The 22,854-nt window shown below is 42.9% G+C and overlaps 1 protein-coding gene across 1 annotated transcript in view; it reads left to right on the forward strand.

Annotated features, from left to right (window-relative positions):
• TSPAN14 (tetraspanin 14) overlaps positions 1-22,854 on the forward strand; it is a 306,394-nt gene that overhangs the window by 203,777 nt on the left and 79,763 nt on the right. Inside the window, exon 3 of the mRNA XM_085608121.1 lies at positions 16,204-16,254. Within this exon, the coding sequence (XP_085464247.1) occupies positions 16,204-16,254 (51 nt within the window). The remainder of the gene's footprint in view (positions 1-16,203; positions 16,255-22,854) is intronic.

Below are 22,854 nucleotides of genomic sequence, written 5' to 3' on the forward strand. Positions count from 1 at the left end.
ACCACCGGTCCATCTCGAGAGGCAGAACATCGGCCAATATTATCCCGGCCTGCCCAAAAAATTGATAACATCCAACTAATAAAGTTTTGCAGACAATCCAATTGAGCGTTTTGCCAAACTACAAGTTAGTGCTTTACGAACTACATTTCCAAGAAGTACCACGTGGTTGCGTTAAACACACGTCACGCGTCAAGATTAAGCCGTAAAAAATCCACGGCATTGGAAAGAAGCAAGGCAGCTGATTGTTAGTTCGCCACAGATACGTTGGACGCTTGTTACACAAAGGTAAGATTACACTCTTCCCCTGAAAATAGACAACATCCAACTAATAAAGTTTTGCAGACAATTCAATTGGGCGTTTTGCCAGGATAGGGCAAAGAAAACTACAAGTCAGTACTTTATGAACTACATTTCCAAGAAGTACCACGTGGTCGCGTTAAACACACGTCACGCGTCAAGATTTAGCCGGAAAAGTTCCACGGCATTGGAAAGAAGCAGAGCAGCTGATTGCTAGTACGCCACAGATACGTTGGTCGCTCGTTACACAAAGGTAAGATTACACTCTTCCCCTGAAAATAGGTGTCGGAGAGTACGACCTGCCGTTTTACATACTATTTTGGAGAAGGAATTCCTCACGTTTGTACCCTTCGTTTCACAGCGCTACGAGTGCAATTGACAACATCGAAGCCACTCCGGTCCACGGACCAAGATCCATTAAAGGTAGCGCATAGCAATCATTGCTATTTTCTTTTCCATTTGCACAGTTCATTTGACAATTCATTTATGCAAAATTTAAACATTGATTCACTCCACAGATTGTGGCACGCTACAAATTACTTGAGTCCTTTCCACCAGCTGACACCTCAAGTAAGAATAAATGACGAATATTGTGACCTAATAGGCCGACAGTAACAATGATGAGTGACATATTTGGAGTTGGTTTTTAAACCGGTTCTGTATTGTATGCTTTTAGGCAGAGGTTGGACGCTTAATACGCCTAATACTCTTGGAGTTTTTCTGACTGTATTTAAACTGCAGGTAAGCGATGAAAGCAATGGCAGAGTTTCGAGGCAGAGAGAGGCAGGGCATTGGGTAAACAAAGTTTTGTTTGTTTCTTTCAGTGAATACTGGTCCTGACGAGGGTCCCAGGAAGAAAAGGGATTCGAAACGCGTAGACCTTATAATCTATGGCCAATCTATTAGTGAAAACTTAAAAACAAAGAACAAAGCTCTCTAAAAATTCAAAACACTGTATATGTGGATGGCCGTTTTTGTTTTTTGTTTTATGGATGCAATATCACTTACTTTGTTTTAATGTGATAAAGGATATGAATGTGTGTGAGTTGGTATGAGTGCATAGAAAGTGAGTGATGTATATGTCAATATTGTTGTATAACGTTAGGAGGTGTCTAAAAAGTTTTAAAATTCATGTTAAAAAAACAATGTGGATACCACTATGAGATGCGGTATTAGGGCTATGGAATATTTGTTGTAAAGAAAATGTTATGTAATTGAATGATTTGCGTTTGATTAAATCTGACTGAAAAAGTAGTCATCAGTGTTATTGTTTCAATCAATACACGCAGCAAAAAATGTTGTTGTAAAATCAAGTGCAGCACTGGCACATTGTCTGGTATTTGCTATTATTAGGCTAGGCCTTGCTGCCACTAAGCCAAGACCCAAGACTGTTGTTTTCGGAAAGACGCCATAGACATTTTTCACGAGTGTGTGACAGAGGATTTGAAACGACTGAATCGTACAACCAATAAGAATAACAGTCATAAAAAAAGTTACAATGAAGTGCAATATATGAAACTTATGAAAAAACTGGGTGACAACCAAGAAATTATAATCAATAAATCAGGCAAGGGAGGCAATATTGTCTTATGGCCTAAAAAAGATTACATCCTGGAAGCCATGAGACAATTGCACAACGAGGAATGCTACAAGAGATCGAATTTGAATGAATATAAAAAAGCCAAAGAGGGTTTGAAAAAACAACTTTTTTTTCAATATAAAAGAGAGGGATTGATTTCAGCAACAGAATTCAACTTTCTACATATTGAATGTTCAGTCATTCCTATCATGTACCTAATCCCCAAAGTGCACAAAATGGTCTCTCCAACACCAGGTAGACCCGTTATTTCAGCTATAAATCGTGTCAGCGAACACGTTTCACAATATGTTGACTACTATTTACAGGATTTTGTCAAGAACCTACCAAGTTATGTTTAAGATACAGGAGACTTCTTGAACAAATTGAACAACATAAAATGGGAAGAAGGCTTGATTTTAATAACACTTGACATTGAGTTGCTTTATACAAGCATTAACCCGGACTCAATGCTGTCAAAGTTTTTATTTTTTAGAAAAGAGACCATGCGAATATTATGGGCACAACATAATGTAATGTGATTTAATTTCTTGGTGTCTGAATAACAATTTTTTCATGTTTGGAAAAGAGACCCTAAAACAAACAAGGGGTGTGGCTATGGGATCCTGTTTCTCCCCCAGCTATGCTTGTTTGCATGTAGGCTGGTGGGAGTTAACAGGTCCTGACAAAAGTGCGAAATGTGCATCATGCACTTCACTGTTTATGTTATATAGATGATGTTTTCATTGTGTGGGATGGGGATGAGGAAGGCGCTCAAGAGTTTGTGAGATCTTTGAACGATAATTCCAGCAACCTCATCTTTACATCTAATATAAGTAGTAACAGAATTGACTTTTTAGAAGTACAAATTGCAGTTAATAACCACAGATTAGAAACAACACTATTTAGAAAAGCCACCGCCGGTAATAGCATATTGCATGCCAGTAGCGGACACCCTAAACACCTCATAGACAGTATACCATATGGCGAGCTACTCAGACTCAAACGCATCTGCAGTACATCTCAAGAGTTTGACAGATGCACACAAATTCTATTAAGACTGAGAGAGAGGCTACAGTGAAACAGTCCTCACCAAGGCAGTGAGAAAAGCACAAGAGAGGCCAAGAGAGTCTTTATTACTATCGAAGGCTGAGATGGGGGGCAACCCAAATGAGGAAGATAGTCTCCGCCTCATTACAACTTACAGTAGACAAGAAAGGAAAATTTAAGTTGATTATCAGAAAAAATTGGCCCATAGTCCTAACTGATGGGGTGCTAGGCAGCAGACTTCCTGAGTTACTGGTAATAACATACAGAAAACCGAGATCAATTAGGAGCCAACTAGAGAAAAAGAGCCCAGAATTGAGCATAGTCAACAGATGGCTTAAACCAAGGCTAGGCTTCCATAAATGTTCTTCTTACCGATCTTGCAAGTTCGGCATCAACACCACTCATTACAGTACTCCATTCTCGGATATGAGTGTGGCCATCAAAGGTAGCTATTGCTGCAGAACTGAGTATGCTGTATATGTTCTGGCATGCACCTGTGGCTTGCGTTACGTGGGGAGCACGAGGCTACAGGTGCATGTCAGAATTTTGCAGCATCTCAGGGCAATCGTTAATTCCGATAATGCATACCCGGTCGCTAGACATTTCAAAGCCGCACATAACAACGAACTGAAGTGTCTTTCTTATTACGTGATCATTGCGGTCGCCCCACTAAGAAGTGGCGGCAACAGGGAAAAACTGCTAAGAAAATTAGAGACATGTATGATTTCGGAATTAGACAGCAAGGCACCAAATGGTTTGAACACTACCAAAGATATACAATTATTTATGAGTATTATGAACTAGGCTGTTATTTTTGCTGCTTGAGTCATGATGTTGTTTTAAGGTTCTGATATTTGAGACTCTAATTATTGTGAGATACGGAGGGTTTATGCATCTGATGCACATGTATACATGAGAGTGAATATTTATTTTGGGATTTCTTCGTAAATGTGTATTTTATAGTTTTTTAGACGCACTTTTTAATATTGTCTACAGCGAATTCCCGTTTTTAGTCCATATTACTTTCACAGTATGGTGTTTTATTAGAATTCTAGGTTAGGTTTTTGCAAGTCCAAGGTTTTTTTATTATATTTATAAACACAATATATTAAGATATTTTTGGAGCACTATGCACTTTAATATTACCACACGCTTTCATATGCGAGTTTATACAGACATTTTGTTTAAACAACAACTCGACCAAGGTTTGAATTGCAAGCTGGTTGACAATGTACCTAAATGCATTTATGCAAATATTTTTTCATATGTATTTATATTCATGTTCTTAAGTGGATTAGCAAAGGGACATACTTTGATATAGCAATGGATATTTGGCTTTAACAAACTCAAACACCATGTTTCTGTAATGCCAGAGACCCATATTTTTGCAAATTTGCACATATTGCGATGTTTTGCACAATGATTTTATACATATTTAATAATTTATCTATTTTTTAATGGATTTATTTATCTATTTGGGTTTGCCATTCGTTCCACAATAATAGAACATGTAATATATTCTCTCTCTCTCTCTCTCTCTCTCTCTCTCTATATATATATATATATATATATATATATATATATATATTTTGCATTGTCACTTTAATATCAAGCATTTATGCTGTTTATAATTAGGAACTAGTCTTGCTATTTTTACAATTGTTTCACAAGGTTGATATAATTTACATTCCTGTGTACGAAATATTTCTTCTGTGTTTATGCAAGTTGACATGTGACTCACGAATGGGTTGGACACATAGCAAACATAAAAACAATGGCGGACTGTAGTTTTCTGGTGTGATCAAAGGCACAACGTGCTCGAAACATGTCGCAGAGGGAAAGAACAAACATTTTCCTGCCGTTTGGGTCTGTCTCTCTTTTTCGCCACGAAGGAAGTTTGGAGAGTTTGCTTTGAAGAAAATACATATATATATTTTCTTATTCTCATTCTCTCTCTCTCTCTCGCGCTCTCTCTCGCGCGCTCTTTCTCTCGCGCGCGCTCTCTCTCTCGCGCGCGCGCTCTCTCTCTCTCTCTCTCTTTTTCCCTCTCTCTCTTTCTCTCTCTTCTCTCTCTCTTTTTCCCTCTCTCTCTTTCTCTCTCTTCCAAATGCTTTTACTGATCAAGTCTGTAACTGAATGGACACCTAGGCATGGAATTCATCTTCAACCATCAACACTCCTTCCTCAGTTCGATTCCTCTGCAGACCCACACACGAAAAATGCGATAACATTCAAACAGGTAATTTCTTCGAGACCCTTACCTAGATCAATTTAGGTTTTTTTTCGTTAGCAAGAGACATTTCACCTGCCAGAGCGAAATGTTTTAAGCCCTATAAGAATTGTCACAAACAAATGTCAGTTACAGATCCTCACCAAATCTGCCTGTGGTGCCTGCTGTTGAGTCACGGCACTATGGTCTGCAGTGACTGTGCATTAATGAACCCAAAGGCATTACAAGACTGTGAGACGAAACTCTACATCACCAAGCACCAGTGGCACCCTATGTCTCAATTTTGTTCCTGGAGTTGGTTGACTTGTGAACAGATCCCGCAACTTGTTTTGTCACAACCTGAGTGTCCGGAGCCTTCCTCCACTCTTAAGCAGATAAGAGTTCTGATGTCTATGGTCCATCTCTTCACATCCTTGCTGGCTCCCTCTGGTGCGTCTGCTGGCCTACAGAGCAGAGAAGTCGTCTACCTGGGTTACCGCTGGCGCATTCGCCCTGGGCGTCAGCTGGATACATCAAGCCCATAACAAGGCCACCTTTTTCTCCACTCACGACTCCACCACCGACGCCATGGTCCGCACAGATTCCCGGCACAATAGCGCCAGTGCTGATGCCATCGATTCTGGAAGATGGTGCCCCAGTTGTCCTCTTGGACGTAGAGTTGGGGCTGGTTTAACTTTGACAGAAGTCTCTCCCTTGTGCCATTGAGGGTCCATTTCCTCCACATGATCTGCCTCCACAAAACAGCACACCCTTGATCCCGTGTTTGGCACATATTCAGATAACGATCACGATGCAGATTGGCCAACCGTATCACAAGGAGAATTGGTACAATGGCCTGCAGAAGGTTAGTGGCCTTGATACTTCCCCTGAGTCCAGGTTCCTTTTAGCCCCTAGCCCTGCCACTTAGGAGAATGCTTTTTTCTCCATGATGAGGTGTAGGGCGGATGAAGTCCTTGACCTCCAGGTCCTGAACTTAGGGGTCAATATCAGTGTACCTACAAGAGTGTCTTCAGTTAGGGCAGATGTCTGTGAAACCTCTCTTATTATTTAACGAGGCACTTATGGACACCTTGTGGGGGCTTGGGACAAATCTTTTCCTGGCCTCCCGGACAACTGCCAAATTGTATTATGCCACATCCCTCCTCTAGGAGACCCTCTAATTTTATCTCAGCAACCCTCACCTGAAAGCTTGGTGGTGTAGGCGTCTGTCAACAAAACTAGTGCCATCACTTTTCTGACTACTCCCTCCAATAGGGAGTCAAAAGGGGTGGAGGCATTCAGGAAAAGTCTTTCATCCACCAGCTTGGCGCTAAGGTCAATGAATGCCAGCTGCCTGCTGGTGCACTATTTTCATTCCCTTTGGAATTTCGATTTCTCAAGCTTCTATAGACTCCGGATTTCATTTACGGAGTGGAATTATGTCCGTGTGGAGCCACATGTCACCACGTGCTCACACACCAGAGATACTGCTGTAAAGTTTCCAGATCCAGTCTGTCTCCTGAGGCATGTTTAAATCTGGCTTCTCCAATGAATAGCTCGTGAGCTACTGGTAGCTCTCCAGCTACCTGTGAGTAGCTCTCCTGTGTGCAGTCCAGCCTACTAAATTAGAAGCTTCTCTTTGGTTTGAATTAATATATGTATACCAACATTGAAAAGTCTGCATTTGATATGAAAATGTGTGTATTTTCAGAAAACATGATTTCCAAAATCTATTTAATTCTGATATTTGAATGATAAATCATGCAGCCTTGAGAGACTTATTGCTAATAATAATACTTTGGTTCCAGGGGGCATTGCATATGTGGCTGTTATGTTTTGCCCTTGTATAGGCATTCCAAATGGACTAATCCTTTTCTTACATTACTGCTGGCAACCCTGCACTGTGGAGATCACGGCTGGTAAATTTGCATGGGGTGGACACTAATGTAATCTTGTCTGATGTGTACAACACTAATAATATCAATAGCCCTGGATGATTTTCATTGAACATAAGTATCTTGTTAGTGAAAAGGTTGGCAACCCCTGATTAAAACGGTGAGGATTCTGCTGCTAGATAGTGTCTCCCAGAAAGAGCGTTATCAAAGGTAAATAACATATTCATTAGCATAACTCACCCTGAATATTTCTACCTTCCACGTTCCATTTACACTTCACTCTCCACATGCAGCAGCCGTACAAACTTTTGAAGCCCACCCCCCCTTCTCCAAAGCACCATTCTGACCTTCTGCAAATGCCTCCCTATCCATGCCAATGTCGCATCTCCCTGCTAACTTCACTTTCTGCACTGCATTAATACACCTGCTTCCCAGAATAGGTTTAAACTACCCTCCAAAGAGACACATTTTCACACAAAATAAACAGAAAAAACACAAGCACAATGTTATCGCATTATGTTGGACCGTAGTTGCGTACAGAGGTCTCTCACAAAACCTGTTGTCCCCTCTGCAGGGACTACCTACATATCTAAGAAACACATGGATAGACCACCTGTTATGTATCCTAAGAAAAGGCCCATAACATGTATAACTCCAATGCACATTCGTTCGGTTGAGACTTTGGACTACCTGCATTACACAAATGCGCCAAACCTCACAAACACCTACAGACTTGATACACTAAGAAAGAGGCCTACGGTAGTTCTGGACCAAAATCATCATCAACCACCAACTGCATCAGAAGACAACGTGGCTGTGAAACTTAACATAGCACAACATACTCTCTCCTTTCAACTTGAGTGTAAAGTGACGGGGTCAATTTAGAATTGTATTTCTTTGTAAATAGCCTAAATATTCTCATTTGGTAGTTTTTTATTTCTGTACATTTAAACCCTTACTTGCTAATATCTGGAGTTTGAGAAGAAGATATATTTTCAGATTTGAACCTGATTCCTTATCCCCCTTTACAGCATGAATTAGCGATCCATGCTCTTGCTAGCAGAAAGATACGCCTTATAAGCCCATCCCCTGACCCGGCAATCACGGTTTCTCTCTTATAATATTTGATAAAAATCCAGTTTTTGGTTATCTCATCCCAGGCTTCCAGCACTCAGGGAAGAATATTAGCAACAGTCAATCCCACATTGCTAAAAGACCGGTAAGAACCTGGGCATAATACAAGTAACCATGAAATCCCAAGGGCATGATGAGTCTGGCGAGTGGTTCAACAGAGATATTGAACAGATGTGGAGAATGATCGCTGAGGCATGTAATGAGGTGAGATGGTAAGTCTCGGAACTTAGAGGTGACATAGAGACATTTTAAGCTCTGTCCGACAGGAATGACTTAAATTAGTCAAGGACGGTGTAATCAATAGTGTCAAAAGCCCTGTGCACTGACCATGCTTGCACCAACCACATTTAACAAAAAAAAATAATGCTCAAAACACGTTGAAAAAACTTCAAAACGAGGCTATAAGGATATGTTTGAACTTTGTAAAATATGACTCTGCTCTGAAGGTTGTGCATTGACTTTTGCCAATGCTGACACCCTGTTGCACTGCAGCTAAGACTCTTGAATCAGTGATGCGTAAGATGAAAAAAGCATGGTGTCTTGGAATATGGTTCCCAAACTCTTGAACACCCTTGACCAGGGCACGAGGACAGACTCAAGCTACCTACAAATCAGGAGGCTTCATAAAATATAAATGAGATGTTCAAATGAAGAATTAACCCTCCTATCGCTGTTAAAGTATATTTTGGGGTGTATTTCCCTTGCTTCAGACAGAACTTTGCCTTTTTTTCAATGAGTTAGCCTTTTATCACTACTTTTTACTCAATTTGTTGTGGCCTTAAAGGGACACTTGGCACGAAGGTGACCACCTCACTCCAGGACTTCAAGGACACTGTCTCCAGGCCTCAACTTTTCACCAACAAATAATTTCTTTCAGTCTTATTAGTTCAATAAAAGCAAAACAAGACCGCAGCACCCATAAAGCATTAGGTTATCACATGAATATCCGGACTAGCTGGAAAATGTGTTCTTAATGACCTATAAGAAGGTGGCCACCCTACTTGGCACTTTTTTGAAGTGACTAACAAACACTATCTCAAATCAAATACATTTGCTTGCATAACCTGTGCTGCCTAGACCTGATCCGTCTACCCCACCAACTTTTGGTTTTTGGGCTTTAACCATACCTCATGTAAGCGGTGTGGTAGAGGTGATTACTCAGGGCATTACTTTCCTTATTTTGCTGTTCCTCACGACAGTTACTGCAGTAAGATTGTAATTTTATAAAAGTGCTGCAGTTTGCTATTTCTTGGTGTTCAAACTTACAGGCATTATCCACCAGCTCAATGGTGCTTATCAACCTCGTAAAGAGAAAAAACTTGAACCCTCACAACTTCAAACTAGGTTATTCATAATTTCAATCCAGCCAAGTGCCACACTTCACGAGTGACACTAACACTTTTCCCGCATTACCACTGCATTAAAATGCATTGTCACGCATTTACTCTCTGCTCCTCGGGATTGCGTGAGGCTTTCTTAAAGCAAAGGTGCGATTTCCATAGTCAGCTGCGAGCCTGCAGCTGCTGAGTACACTGTCGGAGCCTCCCAGGTAAAGGAGAGGTTGTCATCGATATAATGACACCTTGTCATGACACATTTTGTGGTGGCTGGGATATTGGCATAGCTTTTCCCTCCTCACTTTATTGCTGCGACGCTGGCTGTAGGAATTCTTAAACATTTCAGACTCCTTTGGCCTTTGTGCACATAAGGGAACCTGTGCTCTGTCCCTGGACTGGCTGCTACAGTCCTAGGATGCTTTGTCAAAGTCGTCCTCCAGCAGTCACAAAGTCTAATACTTTGAGTGGAGACTTCGCATGTACACTGAGTAAGTGGCCTAAATGTTTATCATAGATGGAGCAAATAATATTCCATTACATAAAACACAATGTTTTTGTGCAGCATATATCATGAACTCACATATTTGAAAGCTCTCGAATATGTGATCATGAAGAAAAAGGAGGAACTGCGATTTTTTTTGTGCTTATAGATCACACAGTTTGGTGAATTTGGGAAGCTGTGATTTCACATTGTGCAATTTAGCCACTAAAGAGGGCTTTTCCAGAGCTTCATAATGCTCAAAAAGGGGTAATTTGCGCTGTCTGTTTTAATAGATGTTATAGTTTAGTTTGCTTGTGTTAACATATCACGGACGTGTCCCACATTTGGCAATAGACTGTCACTTATACACACACACGAAGCCGTGCAAATGTCACACATGAGCGGCCTGAAAACCTGGCAGCTATTTGTAATGTTCAGATGTTCAGTAGGTATTTTAACCCCCTCTGCTGTCCCAGCAGTTTGAGACTCGATCATGTCGACCAGTGCTTCCCAACAGAGCTCTGCATGCGGCTTTCTCATGGGCGCGCCAGTAGGGCTAAAGTCTGTAGCTAGACTGCGAGAAATGCATCTTTCCAGGAACAAGCAATGAACAACAGCTGGTGGAGCTATTGGGTGCCTGCGGCAGGGAGACCTTTATTTAGGGAACCTGATCGCCATTCTTTTGGGCTCTTTGCTGGCGCCAGCTCCATGGCTTAAGACCTGGGCATGCTCGGGTTTCCTGGGAGAGCCCTCACTCTCTAGATTGCAGCTTCCCCGTGAGAGATAAAGGCCTCTCTTTGTCCTCCCACAAACAATCGTCATTTGTCCGAGGATGTCCTGAGCGGAGCAGGCTCCTCCTATTGTAGTTTGTGGCCGTGTTGGGGGAGGGGGGCAGTATTTATTTTTTCAGATTAGATATTTGAGTGCAATAGAAGAGAAGCACGCAGATCGGAAAGTCGGGGGGAGAGGGTAATGGCAAAAGTGTCACAAAGGGAGACAGGAGGAAGTTGCAAGAGTGTGGAAAGGGGGCAAGGAGTCTCTTATGATGTGTATGAAAAAGCCGTGAGGTGGATTTGAGACTACCAAGGTGTGTGTGGTTCAGAGCAGAGCTTCCGGTACCGGCACTCTTTCTTTCATAAATTTAGTGGATATATTTTTACCCTACTTACCGCTTGCACGCAGGGTCTGACCTGCAGTTATTTATATGACAGACGCACGGTAGTCACCAAGCCACGTGTTAATTGTCGGGGTTAAACCGTCTCGCGTTGCTTTTGGGAGGAACCGGGAGTTTTAGACCTGCTTCCACAAGAGGAAAGTTGGGGGATGGGAGAAGGGTCAAAATATATCACTTCTTCCACTCAATCCCTCCCCCCTCTTCTTTTGTTTACCCCGCAAGTGCCCCACTTTGTTTTCTATCCTCTCTCCGGCCGTGCAACGCGCCCACCTCTCCCCCCACCCCACCAGTCCTTGCCTTAACCCCACCACCCGTGACTGCGCCTCCCTCCTTGCAATCAAAAACTTAAGCACATGATAGCCAGCACTTATTTGTGGAAATAAAGAAGCTCGACAGCTTGATTTACTAGAGAAGAAATTCACGTGTGATGGGAAAACCTGGATTCAACAGATTCTCATAAGAAAACACAATTACAAACGAGCTTTGGCAAAGTCAATACTTCTGGCCGCCTTGGTCAGTTGGTGCAGTGGTTTATTTGTAAAAAAAAAAAAATTATATTGCTTGTGCCACAGAAATAAAAACAAAACATCTCCACCTAAACATGGTGTTTATATGTATGCAATAGAAATGCTAAGTAAAAAAAACATTACATTGCAATTTAATGGAACACTGTGTTATTCCTTTTCCTAGCAAGCAGATGTACTTAGAACAGGTATTGAACGACTATATTTGTGGTTTTTAAAAATATGTATAAAGTATTTTGAGAACATGAGGCTGGCAGGACAAGTAAAGCCATCTTAACGCCTTATCTAAAAACGTATTAGGCCAGCCATTAGCAGACCAAAATGGCCTTTACTTTATAAGAATCCATTCAAAGCAGAGGTCTCTGATGCTTCGGCTATGTCTCGTAGAAACCCCTCGAGAATAAATTAGGCTTATCCCCACACATAACTATTGTTTGAGCAATTCAACCCTTTCTCATGTCACATTAATATGTACAGATATAAATTTCTTACAAACTTTTGTATAGTGCTGCTTGTTACCATTTGGGTACTTCACAGCACTTTTAGATAGTAAAGGTAGTGCACACTATCGTAACTAAACTTGACCCCCCCTCTTTCCAAACTACATGAAGGGAGCCCCCTCAGGACTCAGTCAGGGGCTCCCAAGCCAGGGTACTGTGCTGAGGGGGCCCCACCTAGAGCTCACCCAGGCATCATGGGGGCTGTGGGGGGCCTATGTTATGCCACTGGTAGTGCATTGAAAAAAGACGAAGTGAGTTGGATTCCAATCATAGACGATGGCCCAAGTCCAACATCATTCATGTTGATCTCCGGGTATTATGACTTCATTCACAGGCAAGCTGAACAGTTCGTTTTCAGACTGTTCCTGAAATACATGTAGTTGAGCTGTTAAACTCGCAGACTATTGTCTCTGGGTTTTATCCATTTCAACATTGTAATTAGGTGTGCAGAATTGGATGCACAGTACTATCAGGCTTGCAACGGGAGTGAGACTTAGTAGGTTAGTTTCCCCTTTAATCCAAGGGACCATATGGACTGTGCAGAAAATGTTAAACCTGCTCAGTATGCCTACTGGGAGCCATTAAGTCCACTCCAAGAGAGTTATAATGTAATCAACTCTCTTTAGGTTCTGGCAGCCTGAATTTAGATTTTTTTTTAGCAGTGATGATTTTGGGTGTCTGGTGTGCACTCTGTTGCAGTAGTCCAGTGGAACCATTACTTTTGCTCTTGTTGACTTCACTATGTGACCCTGAGTAAAGAGTTGGAGAATTTTCAAAGGAGGGGGTTTCAGGTTGTTCCATTCTGCCACCAGATTGACTTCGGGGTTGAATGAGATCTCACCTTCAAAGATAGCTTCGGAGTTCTTGCTATCAGTGAAGTGGGCGGTGTAGCACGTAGACTGAAAGGTAGTATAAAAGTGTAACCCTACTTTCTCTTTTAGGGCTAGAGTCTCAGTCGCTGTCTTGATTCCATTTTAAGAATACTGTCTTTTACCCATTAGGATATGAGGTCCAGGTAGGAGGGTATTTTGGTCTGAAAATGTCTTATGCAAGGGACAAACACATTAACTCTGCTCGTAAAGGTGCTGTGCATGATTTCCTTCCTGAATATTTATCACTTAGCACTCCTCATCATCTTCACTCATTTCAGGCAGCCCCTCCACACTGATTTCTTCAGTGACTGCCAACTGTAGGAGTTACCGCTCTCAGCACTTATCTCAAACTTCCTAACCACTATGGTTGATCATTGACTTGTAAGCTCCAGGGCCTCAGATACGATAAAAATGAACGCATCCAAGCGTATCTCTGAAAGGTTATTCAATCCTAAGTCATTAACTGAGCCAGTGGTCTGTGCCCAGACCCCAAAGGTAGGATATTAACTTCCCAATCAGTGGCGAACACTTTCTGCAAATTGCTCCAGAGGGTATAAGCCACATTCACTGTGCCGGAAAAGTAAAGGTGTCTTCAGCGCCACACCACAAGTACCTACAAAAAGTCTCGACAAAATAGCAGGGCTTGCGGGCTGTCAACAGGATTTTCCTTCCCTCTGACCCCTTCCTGGTTCCTTTGTTGTGTTTGACCTTGTGCTTCTTGTAGATTTCTTAAATTTTTCAATCTAATTTCTCTGCTTTTTCTGAAATGTCCCTTAACACTTCGTCAGCCCTTTTAATCCCCCCTCTCTGAGCACCTCTAATCTTCCCTTTTTCTTCTGTACCCCATCCAACCCATTTATAATCTGACCTTTCTGTTATTCATAATGCATTTTCTCTCTTCAGGTCACAATATACCAGATTTCTCAACCAGTTTCCTTAAAAATCGTCTTTAACGTGCTCCACTGCTGGAACGCTCTGCACCAAGGTCAAGGCATTGGTGCAAGTTCTTGCTTTTGTTATCTTGCTGAGGAGGTTCAATGTGTCATTGAGTGTGGGAGAGCCTCTCACGGCTTTAAGGTGCTGTGATTTTGAGGAATTTCAATTTGGCACTTCAAAATCCACACCCTTCGTTATTTATTCCACGTGCCTGAAGGCAGTTGAGTGCACCATTGTGCTGCACAGCAGTAACTGCTTCATTCAAATTTCTTTTGCATCCCTCCATTCTTCCCCATGACTCTTCAGTCTTCTCCCCACATCTTTCTTAGCATGTTTGAGGCCAGGCTGGGATGTGTAGCCTAATAGTTCTTACAATGAACTTAGTATAGTTTGTATAAAAGTTAAGGATTGGATGGTAAAGCACACAAACACCCGGGACTTCTCCGTGATTTTGCTCTCGCACAGCCGCATACGTTACAGCACACCCACGTCTAGCTGGTTGTCAGTAATTCGTGAAGACTAACATGGTGAGGATCTTCCCTGAAGCTCGTTTTCAATGAACTAGATCAGCCCTTTGGCACGCTGTGTTATCCTGTTTGTTTGCTCCTTTATTTCCTGAAATGGAGATCACGTATGTGCTTTTCCAAGGCAGTTTCCTGCACATCTCGTCAGTGACGCAACCCAGTATAATTGATTTGCCAAAGTACACCAACACAGCTCAGAGGGAAAAACCTGGCTGAGGAAAGAACCAGCACATGAGAAATCACAGCGTTTTAGTTGAATACTTCTTCCGAGCTCAAAAATATGTGCTGTTTACATTGCGCATGCACCACAAAGGGAAGTGGTCTCTTGCTGTTGCAACCCAAATAGATGGCGTTATTGCTCAGCAGCACTTATTTAATGAATGAACGTTGAATGTCGTCCTTGAGCTGGGCCCATTTGCGTTGTTGCTGTCTGTAGTGTCTTTCTGGACACGTCACGCAACAGCCCCTACCTAGGGGGCTGTACTTACACCCACTCCACTCCCATCTCCAGTTACTATTATTGCTGGTGCTACACAGTATTGGTCAAAAAACAATAGATAGAAAAGCTGGGACCAGTTGGCTTTGCCAGAGCTTGTTAATTGAGTGTCCTTCATCAGCACAACATTTTTAGGTTATTGATAGTAGACTAAGGAGCGCAAAATATCCAAGTATATGCCATGATGCAATTAAAGAAAAAACGAATGGAATAACGTTAAAAAATAAAACCATATGTGCCCAAACAGTTACTATAAGTGTGTCCTCTTTCACTTCTTTGACACTAATTTAGCTCTTTACGTTTTACACTGACACCACAGCACTTATTTATGGTCTGTATAATTTATCAATAGGAATAAGGCTTTAGAGATCACTATGAAGTGGTTTTCATAATTATTATTGATTATAATAAAATAGTCATTAACAAGCTTTCAACGATTTACATTATTTAATGTTTCATGCATTTAATGGCCCTTGGAATAGCAACTAAGTTTGTCCTCAGATTAACTGCCTAGAGGACACTGTTTATCCCCAATTTTATTAACCTGAACAGAGATTCCCCACACAACAGATTATTTCCAGACTGTTGTTTTTCTACTTCTTGGGTGGGTTACCAATGGTTCTATCAATAATTTGTCTTTAAAACGGGTACCATGTTCAGTGATTCTGCATCTAACAGTTTTTATTGTCTGTCCTATATATGGTAATCAACAAAGGTGGACTATTATGTTAAATATAATATATATGACCGCTTTTAAATTACAGTTAGCGTTTTCAGATAAATTAATGTTGCTTAAATCTACATACACAAAAAATGTCCCAGCGAAAATGTGCTCAAAGTTGTGGCATTACCCATCTCTCTTTGATAGTACCCGAGTTTTGGTTACTTGGGAAGCCTAGATGAGCCAGTGCATGTGTGACCGCCTTTTGCAGTCATACTCTGGCAACATGCTAAAACTGCTAAAAACAGCCATACACCAAAGGTTATTTGGAAAGTCTTTGGGTGTTTTGTTTCTAGGCCTCTTCTTAACACTATCTTATTCCGATTTGTAGAGATTTAATGATTGTTTGACCGATGTGTATGAATTCATAATCATGCGTGATGTCTGTTGGATTTGGGCTGTGCTGTTGTTTTGAAGAATATTTGCTCCCTGGCCTTTTAATAAAAGGTTTTAAAGTTAATGTTATTTTTCTTTCAGCTATCTGGAGTCCTCCTTCTCGCAGTGGGACTTTGGGCCTGGAGTGAAAAGGTAGGGATATGAATTGGGTCTTATCACTATTTGTGTTTTCGCATTCTCTAAGAGCAACCATAGTGTACATTGCATTTTCAATTAATAATCCCTTTGGAGAAAAATAAAAACAGTCACATTTACACCTTACCAGTTATAAGCCTCTCCCTGGAGAACGTGTAAACTTGAATTTACAGAATAAAATGCAAATTGATAACATTACATTTTTATCTGTAGCCTAAGACTGGTGGTTGTGAACCATATTGTAAGCGTACAGAGGGTTTAATGCCTGTACATTTCTTATTTTTGATTGGCTTTGTCGCACTCATTGGTGGTATGCTTCTTATTCATCAGCTTCTATGAGCTTTCCTTCCTTTTCTGCTGATTGTCCCTTCCCTTGAGTATGGACCCATTGCTTGTACCCTTTCTGTAGGAGAGTGGCATCGACTGCATAGTTGCCCCCAACTTTTTGCTGATGTTTTGACTGTTTTCTGACTCTAGCCAGGCTGTGGCCCTGCTATCCAGGACCCCAACCTATCTGCTTCCTCACTAAACTGATGTGAGTACCCTAGGCACATACCAATTGGATACTGAGGACACCCTATCAGCCCCTTGTAGATGGTACCCTAGGTACCCAGGGCATGGGTCCCTCAGAGGCCTACCAGGGGCTGCAGCACTTATTGTGCCACCCCTGGGACAGCCATACAAACTGACACCACCAGAACACTACTGTAGTCTGGGTAAGGTGGTGCTTGCACCCCTTACAGGGATATAGGTACCCTGTATCCCACTTAATACAACACATATATCCTCATAGGTTACCCCTAAGCTAGGCCTTGCTAATCCTACAAGGCAGGGTGCTGAGATGTGTGTGAGGGGGAACTCCTACCTGAGTAGGGCCCCTCTGCAACCTTTGTTAAACTATTGCTGGGTTGTTTGTAGTGCAGCCATACCATATACTCTAAACCGCATTATAAGTAATCGCGATAGCGTGATAACTTGAGAGTGGCTGCACAGAACCAAGTCGTGTTTGGTGTCAAACATGTAGGAATCATACCCCCAATCCAACCATGGGAGTGAGGGCATGATTCCCCCCTGCTAGAGGGGTGATATGGTAAAAGCGGCAGATTTTAGACACCAATTTAAAAGTGCACACGTAAACTGTGGAAAGACCCTAATCCCCCGTTGTACGAGAACTGGCTGGCAGCTGCATTTAGTATGGCCCGATTAGGCCAGGGATGTTCAAAGGACCATAACCAAAACATCTGGTTATCACTTTTATCTTGGGGCATCATAATGAGGTTGGTCTAAAGTTCCCATTTTTGGTCCAATGATTACACCAAGACTCGTACCAAGAAGCTGGCCTGGTTTGGTCTAAGCTAACGCAGTAAACAGAAGCCCGAGGGTGCTTAGGTTGGAAAGGGCTTTCCGTTGATATTGCAGACGCTTATGGTGAGATGAGGACAATAAAAAAAAAAAAAAAAAAAAAGTTGACAACTGTTTTCTAAGGGGAGATTTGCAGTGAGATGTGGGCTTAATTTGTGGTGACTCCCAGAGCCTCCAGAGAGAGGGATTGAAGGTGAATGCTACATAGTAAATGTTTTGCATTAATACCAACGTTAACATGTGTGCACACACATGTATAATGTATTATTCACGTTGAGGTTGGCCATAGTTAATGTAGGCCTGTGTTTAAAACGGTTAACACCTGGTTATCATCTTGTTTCTAATCATGACTTTATTTAAAGGGGAAGCTTACTCCACAGTTAAAATTTTACTATGTGCTTGTTTTCGTTTTAACGTGGAATGTTTTCCTTTTCCCTGATAATTGTAGAATGTGCTAATGAGCTGTTATAGAGCGCTTGCAGAGTATAGGCTGTCCAGTGTATCTCATTATTTGCAGAGAACTAAGTCTAAAGGATGCTTAGAGAAGCTTCATTGTGTAAGAGCTTGAGAAAATGACCTCAGTTTATCTATTTGTGCCTTAACCTGATTGGGGCATTTTATGGGAACCATGCATAGGTGTATCAAATGTTTAAATTGTTTGATTTAAGCTACTGCAGTGTGCATGTGAATTAAGAACCTGCAGAACCTTTCCCCGACTTAGGGGGGTAGGGTGCTCCCTTCATGGGAGAAGTAATTTTACTCGGACTTTCTTTTTGAGACATTATACTAATTGACCCTCTTGCTCATATGACATATTGATTTGATCTTGCTATTGATTAATACTGTTGTTTAGGGATTACTGATTGAAACTACTTTTGATGATTTTGAATGTGTAAACCTTTTAACCTTAAATAAAACTTCATGGTTGGATAACTTAAAAAAGTGCACACGTAGTACAAAATGGATACTACCCGCCACCCACACGACTCTGGCTGCCTGTTGCTGGGCAGAACTCCAGCCACGGCAGCTGGACAATAGGGATCTTGTTGCAGGGAGGTGTTCCCACCTCCCCAGACAGACTATGTGGATTGGAACTGGGTGGGTGCACCATAGGATGTCTTTCAGACTTGCACGTAGGCTTTTCCAGTGCCTACTTCTGCATACACCGCCTCAAACCGGTTCAGGGGCATCCTGTCCCCTGCCCAGGCGGGAAAACACACAAAGGGGAGAGGGTGTAGCCACCCTTTCCCGCCTGAACTCTCATTGGTGGGCTCTGATTCAGACACTCCCCTAATCTCTGGATAAAGGTGGGTGCAGGGTCCCCAGAGCCCCAGATTAGTCTTAGACTTCACAGACTTGAACTTCGACTTGCTGCCGCACAGCTGAATGAAGAAATCTCCCTTGGGGTAAAGGAGTTACCCCCCTGCTTGGCAGGCACCTGAAACACTGCAAGTGACCCGGTTGGAACTCCGCTGCTCCTACGGACATCGAAGACTTCTGCCTACCCTGAGGTGGGTTTCCAAGCATCCCAGAGGCCAGAGAGTGTGCACAGCAAAGCTCAGCACCGTGGACCCCGTGGGTGCCGAGATCCCCAATACCCCAAGACACCGGCCACCTCTTGCACAGTACATGACCCCGACCAGTGGGGAAGTTGTGCCTTGGCCCATTATTGAGCCAACCTCTCAGCGTTACTTGTGCCAAAGGACGACGCCCTAGCCCGCTCCGGCGACCCATGGGCTCATCTTTACGTACTCCAAATTGACACCTCCCACGGTCCCTTGTCACTCGACTGGTGGGCCCTAGCGGAGGTCAATCTTTACTTTAAAGGGCTCCCCTGGTTGCTCCAGGCCTGCACTACAGTCTCCTCGCTGGAGACCTTGCTTAGACATCGTGGGTCTGCACCGTAGCGGTTTTGTGATCCTTGCGTGGGTTGTGGTTGCCAAGGCTTAGTAGATCCAATCTGGACACTAATACCGCAGCGGCCTTCATTCTTCGTGGGACAGTCGCCCTCCAGAAGCTGGCATTCCTTGAAGCCTCCTGGACTCCGTGGCTGCTGATCCAAGCTACCCATCTTCCACCGGGAAGCACCCGACATTGAAGGGCTCTTTCTCCTGAGCCCCCTGGTCACTGTGCCGTGACCCAGACTCTGTCCCTTCTGCTTTCAGGTCCTTACCTTCAAGATCTACATCTTCAATCTACACGACATCGATGACGCTTCACGCCAGCAGCAGTTCTTCACCTTTTTCCATTGAAAACGAGATCGCGACCCGACATCGAAAACAACCTATGCACCCGGCTTTCCTGGGGCAGGTAACAGTGGTACCTCTGTACTATCGTGGGTGTGGGCCCTCAAAGAACTTAACTCTAAGCTGCTGAACTTGAACTCCTGCTAGAAGTGTATAGATTCTTGCAATTTCCAACCGCGACATTCTCCATAGGGTTTAATAGAGATCCCGACAGTAGTTTATACCACTGCACGCGTCTCCTGTGGGTCCCCTTCCTCACTACCTTGGGTGGTTTCGTAAAGGGGCCAGCGACCCTAAGTGCCCTAGGCACTGTCTGTAGAATTGTCGTGGTTCTTACACCCCTTTTTTAATATATGGTTTGGTCCCCCCACTGGGGCCCTATGATACCAGTGCTATTTATTGTAACTATCAATGCTTGTTTGAATTGTATCTTTCCCTCTAGTTTCATAAAGAGACTAGTGGGATTATTCTTAGAATAAATACATATATTTTATATATATATACCTGTGTGGACTACTCTTTCATTTGGTTATTCAAGAGGTTATCTATGGTAAAACAATAAGCTTAACACTCCTTCAAGATTTAGCCTGAAGGCTGCTCTCCACAGCTACCACTAGGATAGCTTTCTTTAAAGGTTATCTGTAAACCTATCACCTTAAGAGTCGAATTGGACTGGTGCGAGGTGTCCCCTATAACTAGTGGACAGCATATGCCAGGCCAACTTCTCAAACTTTTCCTGCTCTTTTTTTTAGAACTCATTTTTTTCATTTGAGTTAAGCCCGGTACGATAGTGCATGTGTTTTCCAGCTCTCGTCTTCTTTCTACCCTTGTTTCTCTCTACCCTTGTGTTTCTCTCCTCCTTCTCCCCCTCCCTCAGTTGCTATTCTTGCTTTCTTCACCACATCTTCTGTTGCCGTTATTGGTCCCTCAAACCCCTCCATTGTCTGTGTGCTTCCCCCATCCCTGCCCGCTCACTCTGTTTACTTCCCCATGCCTGTCTACCGCCATTGTCCGTGTGTTTCACCATCCCCGTCTGCCCACCCTCCATTGCCTGTGCGCTTCCCTGTCTGCCCTCTGTTTCTGTGCTTCTCCATCACCCATCCTCCATTGTCCGTGTGCTTCCCCTGTTGCCTCTCGTTTGGCCTTCTGTCCTGCCACCATCATACTTAATTCCAGTCCTCTCTCGTCCGTGTTGCCTCGTCCCATCGCCCATTTCCCATTCCAACCCACTTTCTGGTTTTTTTTTAAAATAAAAAAAAAATGCGTTAGCGCTATATCAACAACAGTACATTTTGAGTACGTTTTTATTTACTAATCCATCCCGGATTGGTAAATAACAATGGGGAAAAAAGCTCACCTAAGTTTGTAAGCACTCCCATCCTACAAAATGACACAACGGCTGCATCATAGTACTTTTTTTATAAACATCATTTTCTACCATGCTACACAGCTGCACTGTGGTACAGCTTGGCTAAAATTCATTGCCAAAGTCAATAGGTATCATCAATGAGATTGTTTATTAATGTTGTTGGCAATATCCATAGTCACATTCATTGTTTACCAATTAAGGAAGACAAAATAGGGAAATATTGGGAAATATTAAAATAAGTACTGATGAAATGGCCTTGTTGTGCTGTTACGATGTGGTCTGTTGAGGAAGTGTTAAAAATGAGCAGGCATAGGTTCTCAGTGTCTCATCTTTTGTACATGTACAGTGTCTTATCTCTGTACTTGGTGGGACTAGCGTTATTTTATACAGCAGCTGAGAAGGCTCAATGCATACGCGATCCCGGCCTTCCTCAGACCTGCCCCAATGCCTGCCTTCTCATCTTCCTCCAGCCCCATCACTTTGCCACAAAGGATTGCACTTACTGTTATTTGTTTACCAGGCCAGGGCATTCACCCTCCTATATCTTTCTTAAATTGACTTCAAGGTTGGTTTCTCTATTTAGCAGAACAGTGTCTCATGCAGGCTGGTTTCTTCCCCCTCCCAATCCCTTTTTAGCAGTCTCTCTCAGAGTTCAATTGATGCAGTCCTTTTCCTCTAGGTGATATCCCTGGACACTACCTTTGGAGCCTAAATTCTGCTATTAAGAATTGTAGGTATTGCTTCTCTGTTGAATAAGGACTTCTCACTTGCATGGCACCGTTGGGTGCTACTACCCCTTTCGGTTTATGGAATTTATCATGAGGAAGCAATGGGTATTTCACTTGAGCAATCTTGATTGCCTACAGTGGCATCACACTAAAATTCCTGTAGCTGTCATTCAGACCTTCTTCCTAGGTCAGCATCTCCAGAACATCTGGCAGAAATAAAGAGGCTTATCTTCCTCCATACAATGAATAGTTCTCCTCCCTTCCCAAACTTCTCTGCAAGAAGTGGGCAGATCTTGTGCTCATGCTCCTTTCTGTTTGCAAGGAAAGTATGTGGAGCTTGTCCCTATCTGATAAACTGTTATTTCCAGATTCCTTACCTTAGAATTTACTCCAGGCATCAGTCTGGATCCGGAATTGTTTTCTTCGGCAATACCCCTGCACGTCAGTAGGTGGCATCGGTCGACTTGCGTCAGTCATCGGCATCGTCGTTGCCGAAATGATGTCACGGTGCCTACTTAGATGCTGCCCCTGTGCGCCGACGTCAGTTCTTTCTTTTTCCACTCCAGCCTAGCACAGATCCAGAGAGAGCTACCCCTTAGCCATTTTTTGGCTAGCTTTTTGCAACTTTTGTTGACTACTTTTTGAGTCTTGGACTCCTTGTGCGCAAGGGTTGTCCTAACGTCAGACCGGCTTCAAGCCCTGCGGTTCCTGTCACAAGATGTCTGTGACGGATCCGCACCTCGTGTGCTTGTGGTGTCTAGAGCGTAACTACGACCCAAAGTTGTGCTCCGAGTGCCAGGCCATGCACCTGAATACTTTGCGGGAGAGGTCCGAAAGTTGTTGGAGGCCCGGAAGTCTGCTCCGCGTCGCTTCCAGTCTCATTTGAGAGGAA

This window comes from Triturus cristatus, chromosome 1_2 (assembly GCF_964204655.1).
Source record: "Triturus cristatus chromosome 1_2, aTriCri1.1, whole genome shotgun sequence".
Lineage (NCBI taxonomy): Eukaryota > Metazoa > Chordata > Amphibia > Caudata > Salamandridae > Triturus > Triturus cristatus.